The 21,651-nt window shown below is 45.3% G+C and overlaps 1 protein-coding gene across 1 annotated transcript; it reads left to right on the top strand.

Moving 5' to 3' along the window:
- Nucleotides 1-1,050: 1,050 nt before the first annotated feature.
- On the top strand, nt 1,051-4,882 carry LOC127293162 (GPN-loop GTPase 3). The gene is made up of 9 exons (XM_051322730.2): nt 1,051-1,274; nt 1,639-1,747; nt 1,833-1,914; nt 2,036-2,121; nt 2,382-2,485; nt 2,558-2,688; nt 2,778-2,871; nt 3,926-3,981; nt 4,447-4,882. The coding sequence occupies exons 1-9, from the start codon at nt 1,230-1,232 to the stop codon at nt 4,544-4,546; spliced, it is 807 nt and encodes a 268-aa protein (XP_051178690.1). The 5' UTR covers nt 1,051-1,229; the 3' UTR covers nt 4,547-4,882.
- Nucleotides 4,883-21,651: the final 16,769 nt, after the last annotated feature.

Raw genomic sequence — 21,651 nt, 5'->3', positions numbered from 1 at the left:
TTTTACAGCTGAAAAGAATCTAGACAGTTAGAAACATTACCTGCAGTTAGAGAAAACAACACGTAAACTCCTTCCCTGGTACTCCCTGAAAGCAAACAAATTGGAACCAAGAGTAACATAAAGCAAAAGACTATATATGCAGCAAATTTCTGATACAATTGAACCAAGAGTAACTTGGAGATGGAAAACAATCAAGCCTAAATGAGGGAAATGCTGGGTAGTGGTGCTTAATATCTTGTTGTTCGTTTCTATGAGGCTCTGCCGGTGAATATGAGAGACAAACTTGTATACGAACAAAGACTATGCAGCGAGCAAAGGTTCCACCAATATCCTATCTTGATATACCTTAGATCTGGTTGCCTGCTGCCCCGAAGAGTTGCTAACTACAGGCCCCATATTACCATGTTGCTAAAATACATACTCAGATTTAGGGATATACCAGTCTTCCAAAATTGTTTAATATATATATATATATATATAAGCTAAAGCAAGAACAAAACAATCAGCCAAAGCACTAGAACAGCAGATGCGCAGCGTTGGAGAGTAGCTAGCATGGGCGTCAGATGGTGGACAGCGGCTGGCCATGGAAGAAGTCTAGGGGAATCTATAAACAGTACACATCCTTGCGACCTCCCGCAAGAATCATAACGAAAACAACCCACAAATTTCTCTGAAGAAACCCTAATCAAAACTAATTCAGTAATGCTCGTATGGGAATAAGATGGAAACGGTACTGACCTTCCACCGCGAGCGCTGGAGACGAATGAAGCGTAACCCCAAGGAACCAGAACTCGGGCGAAGAAGGGGCTGACGAGCAAGCTCGGGGGAAAGAATTGGAGAAGGAGACCAGGATGCTAACGGGAAAAGGTGGAGAAACGTAACACACCATCAGCAGGATATGGGCCGGCCCAAAATGTGCGTGCGGGGCGTATAGGATCCGCCGCAAAAGTCGGCTCGGATTCGATATCACCCACCACAACAACGAATCCGCTCTGCAGCCTGCCTCCCTCCTCGCGCCGCACACTCTCCTTCCCAAGCGAGTCGCCGCCGCCCAGTTGCTGATGGCAGTGTCCAGCCTAATCGGGATCCTCCTCGCAGCCGTCGTCTGGTGCGCAGCCTACCTCGCCGCCGCCATCTCCTCCGCCTTCTAACCCACCTTCCGCCTTCTAATCCCCCTTCCCTCCTATCCCCCCTCTCTCAAAACCCTACTCCCCTAGCCCCGCGCCGCCATGGGTTTCGCGCAGCTCGTCATCGGCCCAGCCGGCAGCGGCAAGGTGAGTTTACCTCACACGCCACGCCTCGCCCGCTTCCTTTCCTTTTTTTCTCCATGCTTGATTCACTAGTCAGCTGAGGACGAGTATTCTTCAGTTTCCGCTGTTTATAGATTGCTTTAGGGTCCTGTTTGTTTGACGTGAACCAAGGTGAAATACTTACTTTATTATCTACTAGGGTTTAGTTAAGTTTAGCGGTGGTCTTGTCGGATTTTTTTATCTAGGGTCTCTTTAGTTAAGTGTACACCGATTATCCATATATACGGGGTAAGAACTCGCCTCATTCAACTGAAGTGGGGTGCACAGCGATTAGGGACAAGAATAGAAGAAACGGCCCGCTCTAACCGATTTGCCATTTACCGTGCAGTCCACCTACTGCTCCGGTCTCTTCCAACACTGCGAGACGGTGGGCAGGAGGATCCACATGGTCAATCTCGATCCGGCCGCAGAGCACTTCAGCTATCCTGTTTCTACTGGTAAGAGCATCCTTATTATGCCCCTCTCTGCTCCTATTCAGATATATTCCTCTTGCTCACCTCCTTTTGCTCTTCTTTTTGTTAGATATCAGGGAGCTCATCTCGTTGGATGATGTCATGGAGGAGCTTGGCATGGGGCCGAATGGCGGTCTCATCTACTGCATGGAGTATCCTATTGTTTGCAGCCATGCTGTTTTTCCTGTTGATTGTTGTCTTCCTTCCAAGCTATTTAGTTCTCAAGCTACTGAAACCATTATGGCAGTTGTTGTTTCCTTAAGAAATCCTTAGGCACCTTGAAGACAATTTGGATGATTGGCTGGATGAACAATTAGAAAACTATTTAGATGATGACTACCTTGTGTTTGACTGTCCAGGTAATAATATTCATGATGCATGCTCTAATTATATTTTGTAAACTTCATGTCACCTGCTATATTCTTAACATAGGCCTACTGTAATGAGTTTTTTTCTTTACGTATTATGTTATGCTTGTGCGCTAGCTGTGTTTGCCATCTTAATCTATTGTGTGCTTCTGTAGCATGTTTTACTGTATGGAAAGGAATGCCTGACATACATAGATTGCTTAACAGTACCTAAAAAGGTAAACCCAAGGCTCTGCATCTTGTTTTGGCAGGCCAGATTGAACTCTTCACTCATGTTCCAGTTCTGCGTAACTTTGTCGAGTATCTGAAACGGAAAAATTTCACTGTTTGCGCTGTCTATCTTTTGGATTCGCAGGTTTGAATCACTAATGCAGTTTTCTTTTATGACATAATTGGACTCAAACCTAAGGCTGATTTCTGTTTGCAGTTCGTCAGTGATGTAACCAAATACATTAGTGGTTGCATGGCTTCTCTTTCTGCTATGATTCAACTTGAACTTTCTCATATCAACATCCTTTCAAAGATGGACCTGGTTTCAAACAAAAAAGATGTAGAAGAGTATGCTATTGTGCTTTTACCCTTTGCTTCTCTAACGTTTTAAAGTTTCCCTTTTTTGTACCACTAATGTTTTTTTTTTTTATTCCTAGCTATCTGAACCCAGAGGCAGCAGTTCTTCTGTCACAGCTGAATCGAGAGATGGCACCTCGGTTTGGCAAGTTAAACAAGGCTTTGGCTGATCTGGTATGCCTTCTATGAACCTGAAATTGTTAATTCTGTAGAATTTCATCCTTCATGTAGCCCTGTAACTGTCAATATATTGCTGTCAGCTACGTCTGTTATGTCCTACACTCATAATTACTGGACTTGTATCTCCTGCATTGGACTGATATTAATGAAAATATCAGCGTGGTTAGATTTTCTCTGATGACACATGGCTTAAGTTTTCATTTAGAACGACCCATTAAGTTCTGGCATCTGAGCTCTGACCATGCACTAGTAAAACTGACTTGCTTAAAAATTATGTTTTGAGTTCCATGACGCACTTCTGTTGTGATTCCATGAACTGTGGCCAACTTGCCTTTGCTTTATTTGAAGTTAGGCCAGGAAGTGGAACCTGTCTAGCATGATAGCCCGTGCCAATTTGTATTCCAGCTAGATAACCAAAACTACGTTTGGCTATGGTGATTGGGGAGTCTGTACTTCTCGAACTTATAAGTAGATAAAAAGCTTTAGAGAGCTTTGATTTGTGCAAATACCATATTTGGCTATGGTGATTGGGGAGTCTGGACTTCTCGAACTTATAAGTAGATAAAAAGCTTTAGCGAGCTTTGATTTGTGCAAATACCATTATTTGAAGGAATCTACAGTAGCTATCTATGGATTCGTGAAGATTGCAGGGATTTTTGCACACATGCTTTCTTTTACTCCTTCAGTAGTGATAGCATTTCACTTTCTGATCGTTACTTATTATTTTGTTAAGCCCAGCATGAAATTCATGGTCTAGGAAAAGTAATATCAGTTTACCTATTAATAGTGGTGTCATTTTTGGGCTCTTCCTTGGGCTCAGATATATCGGTGTGTGAAGGTGTACGAGACCGGGAAATTCATGTTGGCATGCTCTAGGTCAACATTTGGAATAGATGGCTGTATTAATGTAGTTACCTTGTTTTATTTCTTTGTACATATCAGCATGGAGATGCCACTTGTCTTTCATGTGCTTCATTTTTTCCATTTGTTTTCCTATATTCTTGTTTATTAGGTATCCAATATTGATGCCAGTACTACAATCTTGTAGGTCGATGATTACAGCATGGTGAATTTCATTCCACTTGACTTGAGAAAAGAGAGCAGGTAATGCTGTTTGTTTTCTTGGTTACAATTCCCAAATGTCAAAGCCTTTTTACAGTGTTTTTTGGGTGTGTGTCAAATGCCCTTTGCCACTTAAAATTTTGATCCCTACACATGCGGCTTATACTAGTATGCTTACGGATACAACATTAACATATCATATTTGTAGAACACTTGACAATTTACTATAGTAATCTGGTGTTTTGCGGTCATATACTGGTCTGGCCTTTGATTTTTGTTTTCTAGTGTGGAGTGAACACTGTGTTGGGTGGGAATTGGGAAAGCTTCCATAGTGAGATGATTGTTCAGTTGAATTGCATGTGCTATAGTTGGGTTAATTCGTATGTCTAATACCACAGCATGCTGAGATCACACTTTCAGTTATTTCCATGACATGTATGGATCAATTGGTCTCGAGTCTCTACATACTGATTCTGTTTTCATGTCCCACCATCCTTGCTTTTCCAGCATTCAATATGTGCTGTCAAACATCGACAGCTGCATCCAGTATGGAGAAGACGCTGACGTGAAGGTTAGGGACTACATTCCCGAGGCTGATGAGGACTAATCGTTTTATCATGCAGAAGCAACAAACTAGCTAGTATCATGTAGTATGTCAATGGGAGAAGGGATTCACAGTATGCAGAAGTGCAGAAAGGGCTGAAGAACAATCTATCTATTTCAATCGTAGGCCAAACGAAGCAGAATGCATCTGTTAGAATGTGTAAGTCACCTTTTTATGCCTGTGGATGGTACCTATATATTGCTGTAAAAATAGTCTTCTGGAGCTGTTGAACGACATCAAACATGAGTGGTAGCCTAAATATCAGGAATTTTATGTTTATCCTTCAAACCAGTGTTTACAAGTACACCAATGAATTCGGGAGGATGAAGATAAAATATACATGATTGCCCCTCTCTCCCAAAGTAGATTTGAACATCCTTTCATTGACGCATTATGCCAGACACATTTTGCCAAGATGCAATTGGGGACGCATGATCCCAAGTGCTGTTTTCTGTCCACATAACTTAGACCCGGTGATTTCTTCATACTGAATCGTATCTGACTTCCTCTGTTGGGATTGAGTTTTGGGAAAGTCTCCAGGCGGCTGTTGTACCGCAAGTAGTTGCTCTTTGCTCAAGCCAATCTTCTCTTTGTGCCTAGCTACTGTATTGGGACCTCACTGACAAGTGAGAAAGCTCCATTTCTATCATAGCGCCAAGCCTAACAATCCTCTTGGTTCAGGGAGCTTAGTGGAATGTGCAATAGCTGGCTTCACTGTCCATCACATCTGTTCCATTTTAGCAGTCTATGAGGTCAAGAAACTAACTTAGGCGCTGACGCCTCCTTGCCTGCCGCTAATTGGTTTAAAGAGCAAGACTCTAGGATTCCACTTATCTTCCCATATTCTCGATGTCTTTCCCGTACCTACTCTTTTTTTTTAATCGCACCCAGCTTTAGCACATCACGTCCTTCAACAATTGCCATCCGCGTCTGAGAAATGTCCTTTCTGTTATTATATAGCTTTCAGTAGTCTCGCCGTCAGTGAGTTTGGGTGCCGAAGTAAGCGCCATCCCTATCGAGCAGAAAGAGAGAATTTATATGATCCCAAAGGCATGTCGGTACATCAGGAATGGCTTGCACCACTGACTTAATTAGTACTACAGTACTTCCTTCCCCACGATGAAAGAATTTGTGTCATCCATACTTATATTCTTGTGAGCACAAGATACATAAATGAGCTAATTCGCAAAAGGAAAAGATACTTAAATGAGCTCTCACTTAAATTACCCCTTGTTTCGATTCACCACATCGTTCTTTCAAGACATCGTTTGTCACTTGAATGTTTTGATCAATACCATTTCCCTTGACTTCTGGTGCAGCGCTTACTAACGAAAATGGAGGATTTATTCAAATTAACAAACTGAGCCGAAGCTGGACAATAGAATGGTTTTGATAAACTCAGCACCTACTTTCGATGCTTGGAATATTAGTAGCATGCCGTCGTACATAACTAGAAGAAAACAATTAATCGTTGGGTGCTTCTTTCTTGATCCGCACTCCTTGCAGCCTTGTGTGCTCTTCCTCGTCAAACTCGACATGCCTTAACACAAATGATAACATATGTGGTGAAATAGGATCACCGTTGGTTCTAAATGTGGGTATTACCAATCATGTAGGCTTTTTAGGTATAGCTCTAGCTCCCATTAACATTAATCCAGCTAATTAACACGAGATAATAATGAGATAAGAGAAGAAGGAAAGCAAGGCGATTTTGCCATTGTTGGGTGGCGTCACCATATGGGATAAGGATGAACGAAACTCCTTTCAGTACTTTTCATTCTTTGATCGAGTACAACAAGAAGCACGATGAACCTTGTTTGAGGATTAATGGCAGATCCTCGAGGACAAATGATTGATTTGCCTACTCAAAGCAATTTTACGCGAGGGACTAAATTTAAATGAATTCGATTCTCAGAACAGAGGCAGTTCAGTTTACTGCTTGCAATCAAAACCACGACTTACGAATTCGGTCTTAACCTGTTTTCAAGCCTCTCCAACCAATAAGTCGTCGGCACCACGAACCTGTAATCGCTTTCATGCATTTTCAGAAGCGTTGAGCACTTGAACTTTCTTATATTTTTCTAGACTAAGGCTAATAAAGTGAACTGAAAGCCAATAAATAGATAATTAAATCGATGGTCGTAGCGGTGCATCCATTCTAACCATTCATCATCCAGTTCCTAACATGTTAAAACCGTGCATCGAGGATATAAAGTACTCCTTTCGTCCCAAATTAATTCAATTAGATTTATCTAAATTCACATGTATCTACACACATTTTAGTATGTAGACATATCTAAATCTAGACAAATCTGAATCAGTTATTTTGGACAGAGGGCACACGAACAGCCAACACAAAATGGATTTCCCACTAGTTGCTCAATCGATTGTTTATTTTGTTGGTATAAAGCAGCTGAAGAACCCACCTGCTATACACGGCTCTTGGCCAATCAATCGACGATGCGTTTTCCCCGCTTTGTTTACGTGTACTACTCCAATTAGCGACCGTCAATATACGTTTTCGATCATGGTGAAATTATCCGCTTTGGTTCCAGTTCTTAATCAGTAGCCAGTAGGACTGCAAGCAGTGTTGCAACTTGCAAGCTGTGGTGGTCATCAGGTCATGCTATCACCAAGTACGGAACCATAGGGGGAAGGGCACCAGATTCAGTAAAGCCTCTGATATCATTAAGCACTTGGAAGAAGTACTGTCACATCCTTGCACATCCGTAGCAGTCAAAGTGTCTTAACTTATCGCCGAAAAGTTCAGCCGAAACATTTGATATTTAGTTTCACAACTATTGGCATTTGGCATTTTGGCAGCCGACCGTCCCCTATCGTGATGATCGGTTATGCATGCCAGCGAGGGTCAACCCTGGACTCGCGGATCTGACGCCACCGTCTCTCACTTCACTCGTGCAAAAATCTAAAACCACAATGTACGATGCATGGGAGGAGGCGGCGCTAGTGGCGACCGTAGAAGCCGTGGAGGAGGAACCGCAGCTCACAGAGTACGAGGCATGGGAGGAGGCGGCGCTAGCGGTGACCGTAGATGCATTTGTCGCGGACGAGCAGCAGCAGGACGCGGAGCGGCGACACCAGGAGGCGGTGCGGCGACAGCTGTCGAGTTGCGGTAGCAGCGGTGGGAGAAGCTTGCGCGGCGACGGGAGGTGCGGGAGGAGCAGCAGCGTTAAGATGAAGTCTATGAGCGGTGGCGCCTGGAGGAGATGCAGCTGCGGCTGGAGATGCAACCGTGGCTTCGGAGGCAGGAGGTGGAGCACCGTCGGCGGCGGGAGGAGCTGGAGCAGCATCTGCGCCAGGAGGCGGCGGCCACGGATAGAGCGGCCTACTTGGCGTTCGCGACGGAGAGAGTGGCGGGGATCGACGATGGAGGAGCAGCGGAGAGAGTTGGCGGCGCAGCAGCGGGCGATTGTCCACCTCTCCATAGAGCCGGGCGGCCAGTAGGCTAAAGCTGAAGCTGATTTCACATGTCATCTGGGGTCGAGGATTGAATAATGTTTTACTGCCCGTGAAGCGAACCCGAATTCGCTCTGCTAAAACATTATTCATTTCTCGATCCTGAATAACATGAAAATGAAACTACAAGAAAATATTTAGTTTGTCTAAAAATTCTATCAGAACCGCCGATTTGAGGGCGCCGGTGTGAGAACAACATCCCTAAATAGAAGATGCAGTGCTGACGCCTTACTGACGCCTATTTAGAGGGCACCGGTGAAGATGGTCTGAGGTATGCCTATCGGCTGAGGGCTGACTTGTATACATACCCGTAGACGTATGTTATGGCCTCCACGTAAAAGGTTTCCTTTCTTATATGGCTTTTAGAACGACAAGACTGACGACACATCGCGGTTAGACGGCAGTTGCGTCATCGATGGGCTCGCTTTTAAAACAAATCGATTCAAGACGAAAGGTTCAAAAAGAATTGCCTCTAGCGCACAAGCAGTGACCAGGCCAATCTCCTTTTTTTTCTTTTTAACTACATGCATGATTCATCATATCAGGGACAGAGTCAGAAATGATGTAAAGGAGGCAATCTTAGTATGAGGGGGGCATAACTAGTTAAACTAGATGACACCCCGCGCGTTGCTGCGGAAAATTCTTGTTAATTATTTTACTCTATTAATCTCATAGTAAAAAAATGAAATAGTAGTAACAATATTTTTAATCAGATATAGATCTTTGATCGTTGATAGGAAAATTCAATAGTCCATCTCCTATTTATCACCGCACAGTACTACTCAGAAAATTAATCGGCGTGGTGAAATAAGAGCAATGAAAAAGAGAAAACTCGGGAAACTTACCATGCTCGTTCAAGGACTGAACATGCTTTGTGTAAGCATTCAATTTTTTGTTCTGTTGAAATTAGCACATTATAAACAATTAATAATTGGAAGGTAATAATAAAAATGTTGCATTGTAAATCTTGCAATAACCTTAATAGTAAAGATAGTTAAGTATGAACGAATATACCTGATCCTATATAATGGTTAGCAGATTTCACGTTTTCCCCTTTCTTTGCGCACTGTTCATGCGCTATTTTCCTTCCTTCCCATCCATACGCAGCCTGCCACGTTTCATATTTCTTCCTCTCAAGTTGGTGATCGGTTTGGTTTTTCCTTTTTTTTAGCCATCCGGGTGACCGGCAACCGGAGACTGCATGTTTCGCTTTCTTTTCTTTCCTCCGCCTCTCCATGATCGTGGGTTCCTAACTGCCTGGTTTGCCACTTTAGGTAACTGCCTGGTTTGCCACGTTATTACTGTTGCATTGCTACGTGTTGGCTCCACATTTCCAGCAATCGCCACCGCCTTGCCTTAACTTTTTTTCCGGTTTCCCTTATTTTCCTCCCCGTCATTTAATTCTGTTACGTTCCTGGTGGGGTTTAGCCACGGAAACTCCGGCGCCTGCGTCTTCTCCCTTGCCGATCTGCGGCCGGTATACACGACGACGATCCTGCTGCTTCGTCTGCGGTCTGCTCTTTCTTCGTGCCTTCTCCGTTGTCCTTTCTTCTCCTTGCTTTACAATGGTATAATGTTTGCCCGGTTTCTTCTTCGTCGGCAGGTAGACCATGGACATGCGCGGTTTTCCTGGCCGTCGCCGCGGCCGTATACCTGATCCTGAAGAAAAAAATATGAATTGACATATTGAGTAGAAGGTCGACGACCTGAAGTACAAAGCAGTTAAGGAAGGATGACGTGTTGCTTGCTAGTTTCCATGGATTTTCAATGTATATAGGGGAAAGACAACAGACAATGTCATTGCAGTTTTTTTCATGAAGATATGAGATGGGAAAAACAGTTCGTAGTCCAAATCCAGAGTTAAACAATTGCTACAAAATACTAATCGATGGAAGGTTAAAAAGAAAGATTTACACCTGTTGCTCCTACCAATAGTTATGACCAAGCACAAGGCGCACCTCTTCTTCTAGGTTCCTCGTTGATGTAGCACACACTTGCTGCCGGCTTGCCGTAGATATGAACCTCAATGAGGACAACCTTGTGAACCTCTGACGGACGGCGTGTGCCAGTTGACGGCGAGTGCGGCCGAAAGCATAGTTGCTATAGGTGTAGGCGGAGGCCATGTGACTGGTTGGTAAAACAAAAGAAGTGGTTGCTTTGAACGGTGCTGGAGTTGTCCTGAGTGGATGAAAGAAAGATAAAAGGCAAGAGGAGAGAAGGCCGAGCGGCACAGTCGAATAGTCGTTTCTTCTTTGCTATAGTTATTTCTTGTAGAGTCACGCGATGCATGGAGAAGAGGAAGTGCAGAGTAAATAAATGGGTCAGCTGCGATTTTTTTTTTTGTTAAACCAGTTGAGATTTGGTGAACCGCGAGCGTTGTCAAAAAAAGGTTAGTCTCTGAAAGACATGTGAGGAACACCATAAAAGCTGGACATAATAATGATGTTTTAAAGATGTGGCAAGCTTGGTGAGGTGAATGGATTGCATATCAAAAAAAAAGGGGGTTTGTGACATGGCAACATGGTGGGGCTGATGAGGTGGCATGCTTGCATGTTGAGAGAAATCAACTTAGTGGGTTGCTCCTATTTAGATATTATAGATTACACAAATAAAGAGCTGCCATGACTAGTAGTAATAAGGAGGCCATAAATGGCTGTAAATGGCTAGTAGTAATAAGGAGGCAATCTATGAACAGCGCATGGCTAGTAGTAATAAGGAGGCAATCATATCATCAAGGCTGTAAATGGCTGTTCGTGCATGTATATATCGTAGCATGATGCCCCTTTTCAATTCATATGTAATTTTTAATGGAAAATGATCGTATGCCCCCGGGGGATGGAACGCCGCGCTGCCTCCTCCTTCCGCGCCTGACGCGTGTCCATGGGACCCACCGCACCCCACGTTCTGTCTTTTTTTTTCTGGCCATTCATTCCTCCTTATCCTCTATCCCCATCCTACCCGAGGCGGAGGAAGCTATGGCAGGAGCCTGAGCTCGAGCATCAGCTAGCGCCGGTGGCTGCTCCGCCGCCGGGGAGGGGAACACGGCGCGGAGGCGGCAGAACTGCAGCACGCCGGCAGCGCGACGGGCTGGACCGGCGGCGCAACGACGACGGGATGGACCGGCGGCGCGACGACGATGGGCTGGACCGGCGGCGCGACGACGACGGGCTGGGCCGGCGGCGCGACGACGACGGGCTGGGCCGGCGGCGGGCGCAGAGCGAAGTGGTCGAGCGGGAGGAGGAGGCTGCGGGCGTGCCTCCCGGCGGGCGCAGAGCGAACAGGGTGCATCCCGGCGCGAGAGGCAACCTCATCGACGGGTAGTGGAGCGCGACCCGAAGCGAAGCTAGCAGTAGCGGCGGCGGCGGGGAAGTGCGTTCGTGTGTGCTGAGCCAGAGATGAGGATAGGATGGATTGGTTTTTTTTTTTGCTACCTCAAAATGCTACGAAGCCACGATGCTACAATAGTATATTTTTTTGCTACAATTATTAAAACTGTTTTGCTACTTTTGGTACAAAATTATGCTACGATTTTCCGACGAGTTTGGGTTTGCTACGATTTTCCGGTGGAGGGTGGATTTTTGCTACCATAGGCAGGGTGTTGCTACTAGCAGCTTGTGGCGTTGCTTTCCTTGACGGACGGAGTTGCTACAACCTCGAATGGCGTTGCTGCCGGCTGCAGGCGATGTCTCCGTTGATGTTTTATAGGATTTGCAACATATGAATAAAAAAATTTGCTACAATTTATTTGCGGTTTTGCTACATCTGCGTAATATGTTTGCTACGAGGTCTCCGGCGAGTCCAGCCTTTTTATTTTCTTTTCTGAACGAACCGTTTTTTGCTTCAGTCATTTGCTGCCGGGGCCGGAGATGTTTTTTTGCTACATGCAAATCTAACCGTCAAAATGGTTGATCCGACGGCTGGGGACCCGGGGGCTGGGGAATCAGATCCCCCGGGGGACGCCCAGCAGTTTCCATTTTTAATCGACAATATGATTTGACTGAGATCTTATATTTATTCGATATTAAGCTAGATGGTTGGCTATAACCAACTATTGTAAGCTAAACTTTGCCTACTAATCATGAACAGGGCATGCTCACTACATGTTGCATGTCGCCGCTTGGTCCACGGCTACCTAAGAAGAGGGTTGGCCGACTTGCTTGGCGTCATGCCTCCTGACTCTGCAAAGTGAGAAATGTCTATGTGTTCAATGATCCCTTATTCTTCAACTACCTCTCGAGGGTCTTGCTAGTAGTACTACATAGAGAGATTTATAAGGGCGTGGAGAATGAAATTACAGGGCAGTGACTAGACAAGCGAAGGTGCCGGCCATTTTTCTGCAAAGAGCGCGTCAGCTGTGAAGATTGGATCCGCCACTGGTCACAGTCAGTGCGGCGAGGGCAGGGCGCAGGTGACGCGCACGTCGTTGGAGCGGCACGATGGCTGGGCCACCGAGTTCTCCACCTCTCCTCCAGGAACCTGGGGTGGCAGCTTCGAACGCGGCATCACCTGTTGCGGTTGCGGCACCGGTGCCTCTTTCTTCCAGTGCTCCGACCTAACAGCACCGCCATCGCCTAGTGCCGATGCCGCACCATTGGCGTCTGCTTCACGATGGATTCCGGCCGCTTCCTCATCCGTGGGGCGCCGGACCTGGGTCGTCGGCCCGTCGCCGTGTCGTGCAGGTTCGTCGGCGCTGTGTACAAAAAGGGGTTGATCAGATAGGACCGCAGGTTTCTGCGGCTCCCCAGGAGATAATCTGGAGCTGCAGGAGCTCTTGACAAGGGCACCGGCGAGAAGAAGAAGTAACGGGAGCAGCGCGCGAGAGTGCCACGCCATTAATCAGTTCAGGGTTTCGACCGGCAGGTTAGTACGTTGAGCTTGCTTTGCCAGACACTCCTACTCGCTACTGGCTTTAATTTTCTTCACTCCCTTCCTCTTACGATCGAGCGTGGAAAATGGGCGCTTGATCAAAGGCTAGCTGTTGGTGAGCTGCAACGATAATGTATGCCCTATATCTCACGACTTTGTTGCAAAGATCGGGGTGCTAACCAGCTGATATGCAATGGGTTCTGGAGCTATGAGGCATGCCTACCGGCCGCCTTATATACAGGTAGACATTATGACCTCCACGTAGAGCTATGCTCATATAGCCTTTCAAATGCCACCAATAGAAATTTATCAAAGGCCAAAAGTTGAGGAAGGGTTGCGTCCTTTGAGCGCCCAGCCAATGGCCGGGCCGATCTCCTTCTGAGTGCATGCATGATGCTCCTTTTTCAATTCATAGAGGGCCACAGATGCGCTTCAACCACTCGCATTCCTTCGCACTCGCACATGATCACGACCAGACTAAGATCACACCCCTCTTCTCGATCAATCAGTGACGGCCAATGTGGATGCCCGTTTTTTCCCTCTCGGGCGAGATTTGCCGCCAATGAGCATGCGCCGCGCCCTGTTTTCAGTCCAAACGCATGACAAGAGCGTACCATCTTCAGCAAAGCAGCAAACTCGATCTGGAGCTCAAACGGACAAACAGTCCAAAAAAGTATGCCTGGGAACTAGGAGCGCGCCACCGTGTCTAGCATGTTAAACATGCACGCAGTGCATGAGTGACTCGTCAGGAAAATACTTCCTCCATTTTAAAATATTCTACATTCTAGATTTTTTTTCTGAATTAGTCTGCATTTTAGCTTTGTAACCAACAATAACATACTACTAGAAAACAAAACTTTGATTGGTTGGAGTAGTATTAATAGGATGCACACAGTGCTTGTCGCGACTCGTCAGGAAAATATATACTACTGTAGCGAAGTTCCTCCCCGTATGAGTATACTACTCCTGATCTCCAAGTATTATCATGGATTTGCTTATCATGTAAGTAAGTTACACCGTGTAAACGTGTAAATTAAGTACTCCTTTTATCTTAAAAAAACCTCCTTAATTTTTAAAATACGGATATATCTATAACTAAAATATATCTATATATGTATATATTCGTATCTAGATAAACTGGAGCAGCTTTTAAAGAAACGGATGAAGTACAATACCACTGGTGGATCGGGATTTGGAAATCTAATTTGGAGGTGAGTGCCTCATACGCGCCGAAGTTTCCCCGGTTCACACTGTACGGTATGTAAACTGAGATCGCCTCACGCACGCCCATTCTTGACTCTATGCGCACACTTACCACAAAGTACTAGCATGAGTATATTAACTAGTCAGAGCTGACAGAGTACTGAGTAGGAGTTTAGTCAGAGCTGATAGAGAACTGAGAAGTATTCTTTCTCTGAGCAGCTTGATGCCAAAATGCATGGCAAGCTAGTATTTTCTAGGAACCTGATGTAGCGTGTGGCGGAGGAGAGACCGAGATAGCCATAGCTTTGATCGTGTCTACTGACTTTCCAAAACGAGATACATTTCTTTTGTAAACAGAGGCAATTATTTTTGGCTTACCCATTAAGAAGACGATGTCAATTTTTAGGAGAAAACCAACAACAAGGGTTAGGCCCATCCAAACACCAACTGCCACACTCACCAACAGACCCAAAACAACATGGACACACTCACTTAATCCAACACATGAGACCACAAGGTCACACGAACAAATACTCCAAACATGACACACCTACACCTACACCGCGCCGACAAAGACAGGCTCAGGTGAAGGTGGCAACCATCAAGCAACTGCAGATGCCTTTCCTTCAGCACCCCTTTTCTTACTTCGACACGTTATATTTGTCCTTCCCAAAGGCTGAACTTGGGCTATCACACCCAGGGTAGGCAGCAACCAAGGTGGCAAGAAAGACGCAAATCTCTCTCGCAACGAAAGCTCTGGCCGTAGGTGTCAACACCCGTCAACCCCACCACCTACAAGAACCACCTGCTTGCCGGACCTAGGCGAGAGCGAAACTGGCGCGTCGGCATCACCACCCTTCTCAAGGTCAAGCATCCCAGCCACGATCATGTCCATACCCTCGCGCTCAGAGGCAGCCAACACATCAGGCAGCAACGACTGGCCACGAGGAGAGAAACAACCATAGAGATGCTCTTCTTCAACAACCTGAACCACCGACGACGTCTGCACAGAGGAGTCAAGCGTGGCCGAAGCCCGTGCGTTGGTGAGCCCTAAACCATTAGAAGGACATGTCCCAGCCGGCTCCAAAGAAACACCAATCCGTGCCAATAGCAGCTTGAGAGCTGCCACCTCTTCACGAAGAGGGCGAGATGCCTCCTCGACACGAACATCAACCAGTTGAAGGAGCTCCATACACATCAAGGCAGCCTGGGACTGAGAGAGAGAATCGAAATTGGCGTTGGCCTTGAACTGCTCGCAACACCTAGGAGTTTCCCACTTGGCATGGCATGGAGCTGGAGGCACACGATGCTTGGTGGCAAGTTGCGTCAACTTTGGTGCGTAGGGGCTTGACAGCCAGCTGAGCGGGCACCAAGCATTGCGACACCCACGAGCCCGGTGACCATTCTCAAGGCAGTGAGAGCACCTGAAGAGATCCCTGAAAAACGCGGAGCGGTGACCAACAAGAAGGCATCTGCAACATCGACCATGAAGCCACGCGTGAATGGGACGGGGAGCCAAAATCGGCGCCAGCGACGCCGAACAGCGCGTGGCGCGCCATGGAAACACCTCCCGCCAACCTTCGGACTTCTCGGCCTCACGCCGCACTGTCGCTGTGCAGGTGTCATTGGCCATGGAGGCAGCAAGCGGTGTTCGGGGAGCCAACTCGTCTTCATCAACATCGTTTTCGTCTTCATTGTCGGCAATAGAGCTCCACAGGATAGGCCGTCCCGCACCCGCAAGCACCATAACAGGAAGGCTGGGCGTGCCCTGAAGCTCCGCCACGCGAGAGGCATGCACATCGTCCCCAGCAAAAGCATCCTCCTTGCACCCCACCCCAAGCTGAAAAGCCGTAGTTGAAGTCACAACCTCTGCATAGGAGGGGCGTCCCATGATGTCTCAACATCCACCGGTATCAGCTAGGTTGACACCTTCTTCAGCGCGACGGGAAGCAACAATGGTGGTGGCCTGCGCTGCCGGGCTAGGACCAGCACGGCCACAGATTCCTTGGGCGCCAGGTCGAGCAGGCACACTTTTTTTTTAAAGAAAAACATGGCTCCACCCCCGGTTCCATTTCTGAAACCAACGTCATTACAACCATCCAAGTTTTACAGAACGCAGAACGACATCTTGCCAAAAGCCTAGAAGTTTTTACGACAACACATCATCACAGACCGAAACACTAGAGGTTTTTAAACAGCTGGAAGAAAGGCACATGAACAACAACAGTACTACTGGATTATGGCCGCTCCAGGACCTTGAAGCCTGCACCATCACCAACAAGCATCAATGCATTGGCCTCCAACATCCTCGCCAGGTCTTCTGCCGTGATCAACATAGGCCCAAAACCTCTCACGCTATTCGTCTCACACACCTCCAGCGTCGATCTGGCCTTCTTCTGGAGGGTCAGCCAGGCTCCGGCCATGATAGCAGCGGCGGCAGACGAGCTAGCACCTCCAACTTTCCCAGCATTACACCCAACCTTCCTTTTTCTTCCTCCTTCAACATAATTTTCCATTGAGCACAGTTGTAGACCACTTGTCTCCACAACACATGCATCCCAAACCATTGAGTTCGATTGAAAACATGATCATTTCTGGTAATCTAGATACTCCTCAGAGTAGCAGCAAAAATCATAGTATACAGAACATTCTTCTTCTTGTCTTTCCAGAAAACAGATATATTAGACAGGTTGGTAACCTGAGTCAGAAGACCCAAGGCCAACCATATCTCCTTCCAAAGATTGTAAGCAACCACACCGTCAAAAAATAAATGCTGACAAGACTCAACTTCATTGCAAAAAACACAAGTTAAATCATCAACATTTTGTCTTTTAACCAAATTATCTCTAATGAGCAATTTGTTATGAAACAACAGCCAAAGAAAGAAATGAATCTTAGGGGGAACTTTTAATTTCCAAACACATTGGATATCAATAGGTTTAATCCCTCCAAAATTCACAACAACATACATAGACTTAACACTATAGACTCCAATGGCCTCCCACATCCAAATCAGAGCATCACTTTCGGTGTTAAGGTGGATATATTAAGCAATTTGTTGGATTTCCAGCCATTGCACCATCACACTATGATCGAAACATCTTCTGAAGGTTACTTTCAAAGATTCCCCATCCCAAAGCTCAGAAATAGTTTTATTTTGTTCACTGATCAGGAAATAAACTTCCCAGTATTGAATAACTAGGCTACATGTCCCAAACCAGTGATCCTCCCAAAACTTAACCTTTTTACCATCTCCCACTTTCCATTGGTACCCCATTTTAATAGCTTTAGCTGCCGACATTACCCCTTTCCAAAAAGGGGAGACACCAACGGAAGTACAAGAGAAAATATTTGGATTATCAATATTATACTTAATATCAACAATCTATTTCCAGAGTTTGTTCTCATTCAAATTATATCTTTTAATCCAGGAGGCTAGAAAGCACATGTTCATCTCTGATAAGTCAGGGATACCCAAGCCTCCATATTCCTTTTTCCTAGTTACTAACCCCCAATTAGCTAGATGATACTTATGATGACCCTCATAATTATCCCAAAGGCAATGAACCATTTGAGAATTAATCAGAGTAATAGCCCACTTAGGGAATTTAATCACACTAAGCAAATAAAGAGGAATGCTAACTAGAACACTTCTAACCAGCTCTAGTTTAGCAGCATGATTAAGAAGTTTTCCCCTCCAATCAGCAGCCTTCTTCAAGATTTTACCAACCATAGGTTGAATATCTTCTTTTCTTAATTTACTATGATGCAGAGGAACCCCTAGATATTGCATGCGGAACTCACCCAACTTACAGCTCAAAGCCTGAGCAAAAATTTGTGCATCACCTTCAACCACATTAATTGGAACTAAGTCACATTTGTGAAAGTTGATTCTCACACCAGACATTTCATTCTAGACTTAGAAACAGGAGATAAACATTGTGTTTCAAAAGTAATATCAAGCAAATCATATTCAACAACCAACTGTTGCTTAAGTTTCCTTTGAGAAGATTCAATATTAGCTGACCAACCTTTCAGACCCTTTCTAGTATTCCTCATTTTAAATTGCCATCTATCAACAGAATTTTGAAGATGACAAGGGGTTTGCCAAAATTTGTCCACCACTTGATATATTAAAGCCCTCAATATTTAGCCACCATTTCTCAAACCTAAATTGTTTCTCATGTGGTATTCTCAAGGAACCAGTATCAACAATAATGGGGGTATGATCACTACCAACCCTAGCCTTGGAAGACAAACTACTAGCAGGGAACAAAAAGCCCCAACAAGTAGACACAAAGGCTCTATCTAATAAGGTCATGACCAGGCTGTCTTGATTATTAGCCCAAGAGAATGGTCTACTAGAATTCTTAAGTTCCATCAGACTAAACTTATTAATCCAGTCATTAAACAGGTTAGCCAATGTTGATTTATATTGCGAGTATTCTTTTCACACCTTTCTCTAATGAGGTTGAAATCACCACCTACTAACGTAGGGCCATTCCAACATGCATAAACATTATGCAACTCATTTATAAAGTCCAATTTATGATCCTCATAAGCAGACCCATGAACAACAATAACTCTCTAGACAACATTATCTTTTTAGCTTTAATTTGAATAGAGACACAATAAGTGAAGATATCCCATCTGACTATCTCAAACAAATCTACACTAATGCCAACAAGAATGTCACCAACAGTTTTGATAGCTGGAAGCCAATTCCAGGAGAATTTTATCAATGGATCTAATTGTTCAATCTGTAGATTTATAAACTCCTCTTTCTTAGATTCAGAAAAACAGATAATATCAGGGCACACTTCTCTAATGAGGTCATGAACTCTGGTACGCTTATCAGGTCTATTAAGATCCGTAGGGTACCAAATTAGAGCTACAACCATTTTTAAAGATCAATTTCCTTCTACCTTTCTTCCTACTATAGAATAATTTCCATGGTTCGTCATCATCAGGAACATCACTAATGTGATCCTCCTGATCCAATGAACCACCATCCTCATCTTCCACACCCACTCTCATCTCATCCATAGTTAGACTAATGTCAACAGGGAGAAACAAAGCAAGGTTGGAAACATGAAACTCTTTAAGCCTATTAACTTCAATCTCTTTAAATTTATTAATGATAGAGTCAGCATTCATATTTTTGTGACCCAGGCTAATGCTAACATTTTTGGCCTTATCAAATAAATTTTGATTCTCAAGAGCAGCAAAAGAATTTGAAAAACCATGAATTTTATTACCTTTTGGGATTTCCAAGTTCTTAGACTTCTTAAGTTCTTGAGCCTTCTCAATAGCAGTTTTACCATCTCTCTAGATCCTTCTGCTCATCCTTGTAGCTTGGATAGGACCCCATTGTTTCTTCTCCTTCCAAGACAAGGGTGGCATATGATGGTCAGTTTTGTCCACTAAAGCAAGAATAGGGCCAACATTTGCATCCCCACCCTCGTCATCACTCTCAGCATCAAAACATTGAAGGAGGCTCTTCCCAATGTTTACCTCAGCATTTTTCAGCACCAAAGCACTAGCAGCAGGAATAGGTTGATCAAGCCCCAGCACCTTCCCTTTCACACTTGCCTCCAGCACTTGATGAACCACATTTCTAGATACACTTTTCCCTTCCTGGGATTCAGGAATGGAAGGGTCAGTCTCCATCCTATTGTTGCTCCCAATATTCTTACTTTTATCCAAGTCCTTGAAGTCATCACCAAGATCAGCTTCTTCATCAACTTTGTCCTCATCATTGCTCTGGGCAGGGTCATCATCATCATCATCAATAGCATCCCCTCAGACTCAACAATGAACTCAATCAAGAAGAAGCATTGCTCCATCTCAAACAGCTTGTTTGTAGGAATCTTAGACTTGTCCCTCACAAACTGTAAGATCCCAAAGTTCAATCAAATGAGGAAGATGAATTCCAATTACCCAAAATTTGGAACCAACAAAAACTTTTATTTTGCATATAGTGCTATGCATAGGACTTGTGCATTATTGTGTGATATGCCATGATGATTGCTTATGTGCTTATGTACTACACCCTAAAACCCTAAATTGATTATGGGAAGATCACAAATCAAATCCAAGAAAAAGAAAAGAAATAAAATGGAAAAACCCTAAAACCCTCACATATGGTTTATGCCATTTTTGCAAATCTTTAACCTAGACCATTTTGACTTTCACCATTAGTTGTATTATGTTACTAAACACTTATTAACACTTTTGGAATCAAAGAAACTCAAATCAAATCAAATTTGAACTCAAATTGTGATCACATGCAATGATGGTCAAATCTGCCATTTTTAGTCTGATCACTACTTTGAGCCTCTGTATTTAGAAATTTTCAAACCAAACAATTCCAATTCTTTGCACCTCATCCAAGTACACATCAAGGTGAACAACTTTGGTAAAGACCACCATTGTAAATTCATCTTGGATGAAAAACTATGCTCAATCAAATTTAGACTTTTTAACAAATTCAACATTACCCAATTTGCAAATTTTGCATTTCTTTTTATTTTGAAATTCCACCACCACCATTGTGTGTCTCTGGTCATTTGCAACAAGTCCAACCCATCCAATTTCAAGTTTTGGAATTACATTGCATGGTGCAAATTTAGCAAAAACTTGAATTTTCAAATATGCACAAATCTCAAAATCACTATTTCAAATAGTGTTGGCCAACCCTATGCCACCATTGGGCTCCTACATGTTCGCTGGTCCCCTCTCAACCTCACCAGGGCATAGCAACCCTAGAGGAAGGGCCACACATGGCTAAGCCATGGCCATGCCGGCCATGAGCACCATGCATGCCACTCCCCTCTCTCCCTTCTTCCCCAACCCTGGCCACCTTGTCACACGACGCCACCACACCCTACTGGACCCACTGGAGCGCGCCATTGCCGGAGAGGAGCACTGCAGGCGCCAGACACGGACGCGCCCACGACATCCTGCGCATGCCGAAGACGTCGTGCGCATGCCCACGGGCACGCCACGGCCACGCGCCGCCTCGATGATCTGCGCCACCTCTGGCCCCCCTTTCTCTTCCTTGAGCATCGCCGTGCCACCGTGACGCCACCAGACAAGATCACGACCCCGACACGCGCCCGCCGTTGCCGCAGAAGACGACCAAACCCCGCCTCGGGCGCGCCAGACCTCGCGACCGCCCGACCGCATTAGGCTCCTCCTAAACTAGCTAGCGCCGCCCAGAGGATCGCCTGGATACGCGGAACAGGACGCCGCCCTCGCCTAGCCCGCTAACTCGCCGGAGAGCCCGCGCCCTTGTCAACTTTGCCGCAGCACCACGGTGCCCTCCCTCGCCTATAAAAGGAGGCCTCCACTCGTCGATTTCTTCACACCGTAGCACTCCCCTCTTCTCCCTCGACCTCCTCAGCCACTCGCCGCTCGACATTAGCCACTGCCGTGCGCCGCCGCGGAAGCTCGCCGTCGATTGGAGCCACCCCAGGACGCGCCACCGGTACCAGGAGCTTCACCGAAGTCGACATCGTCTCCGTGCACACTGCCCACCCTTGCTGGAGCCACGGTGAGCC

The sequence above is a fragment of the Lolium perenne genome, chromosome 4 (genome assembly GCF_019359855.2).
Source record: "Lolium perenne isolate Kyuss_39 chromosome 4, Kyuss_2.0, whole genome shotgun sequence".
NCBI classification, from domain to species: domain Eukaryota; kingdom Viridiplantae; phylum Streptophyta; class Magnoliopsida; order Poales; family Poaceae; genus Lolium; species Lolium perenne.
The sequence above is the reverse complement of the archived record's forward strand: the minus strand, read 5'-3'. Positions and strand labels throughout refer to the sequence as shown.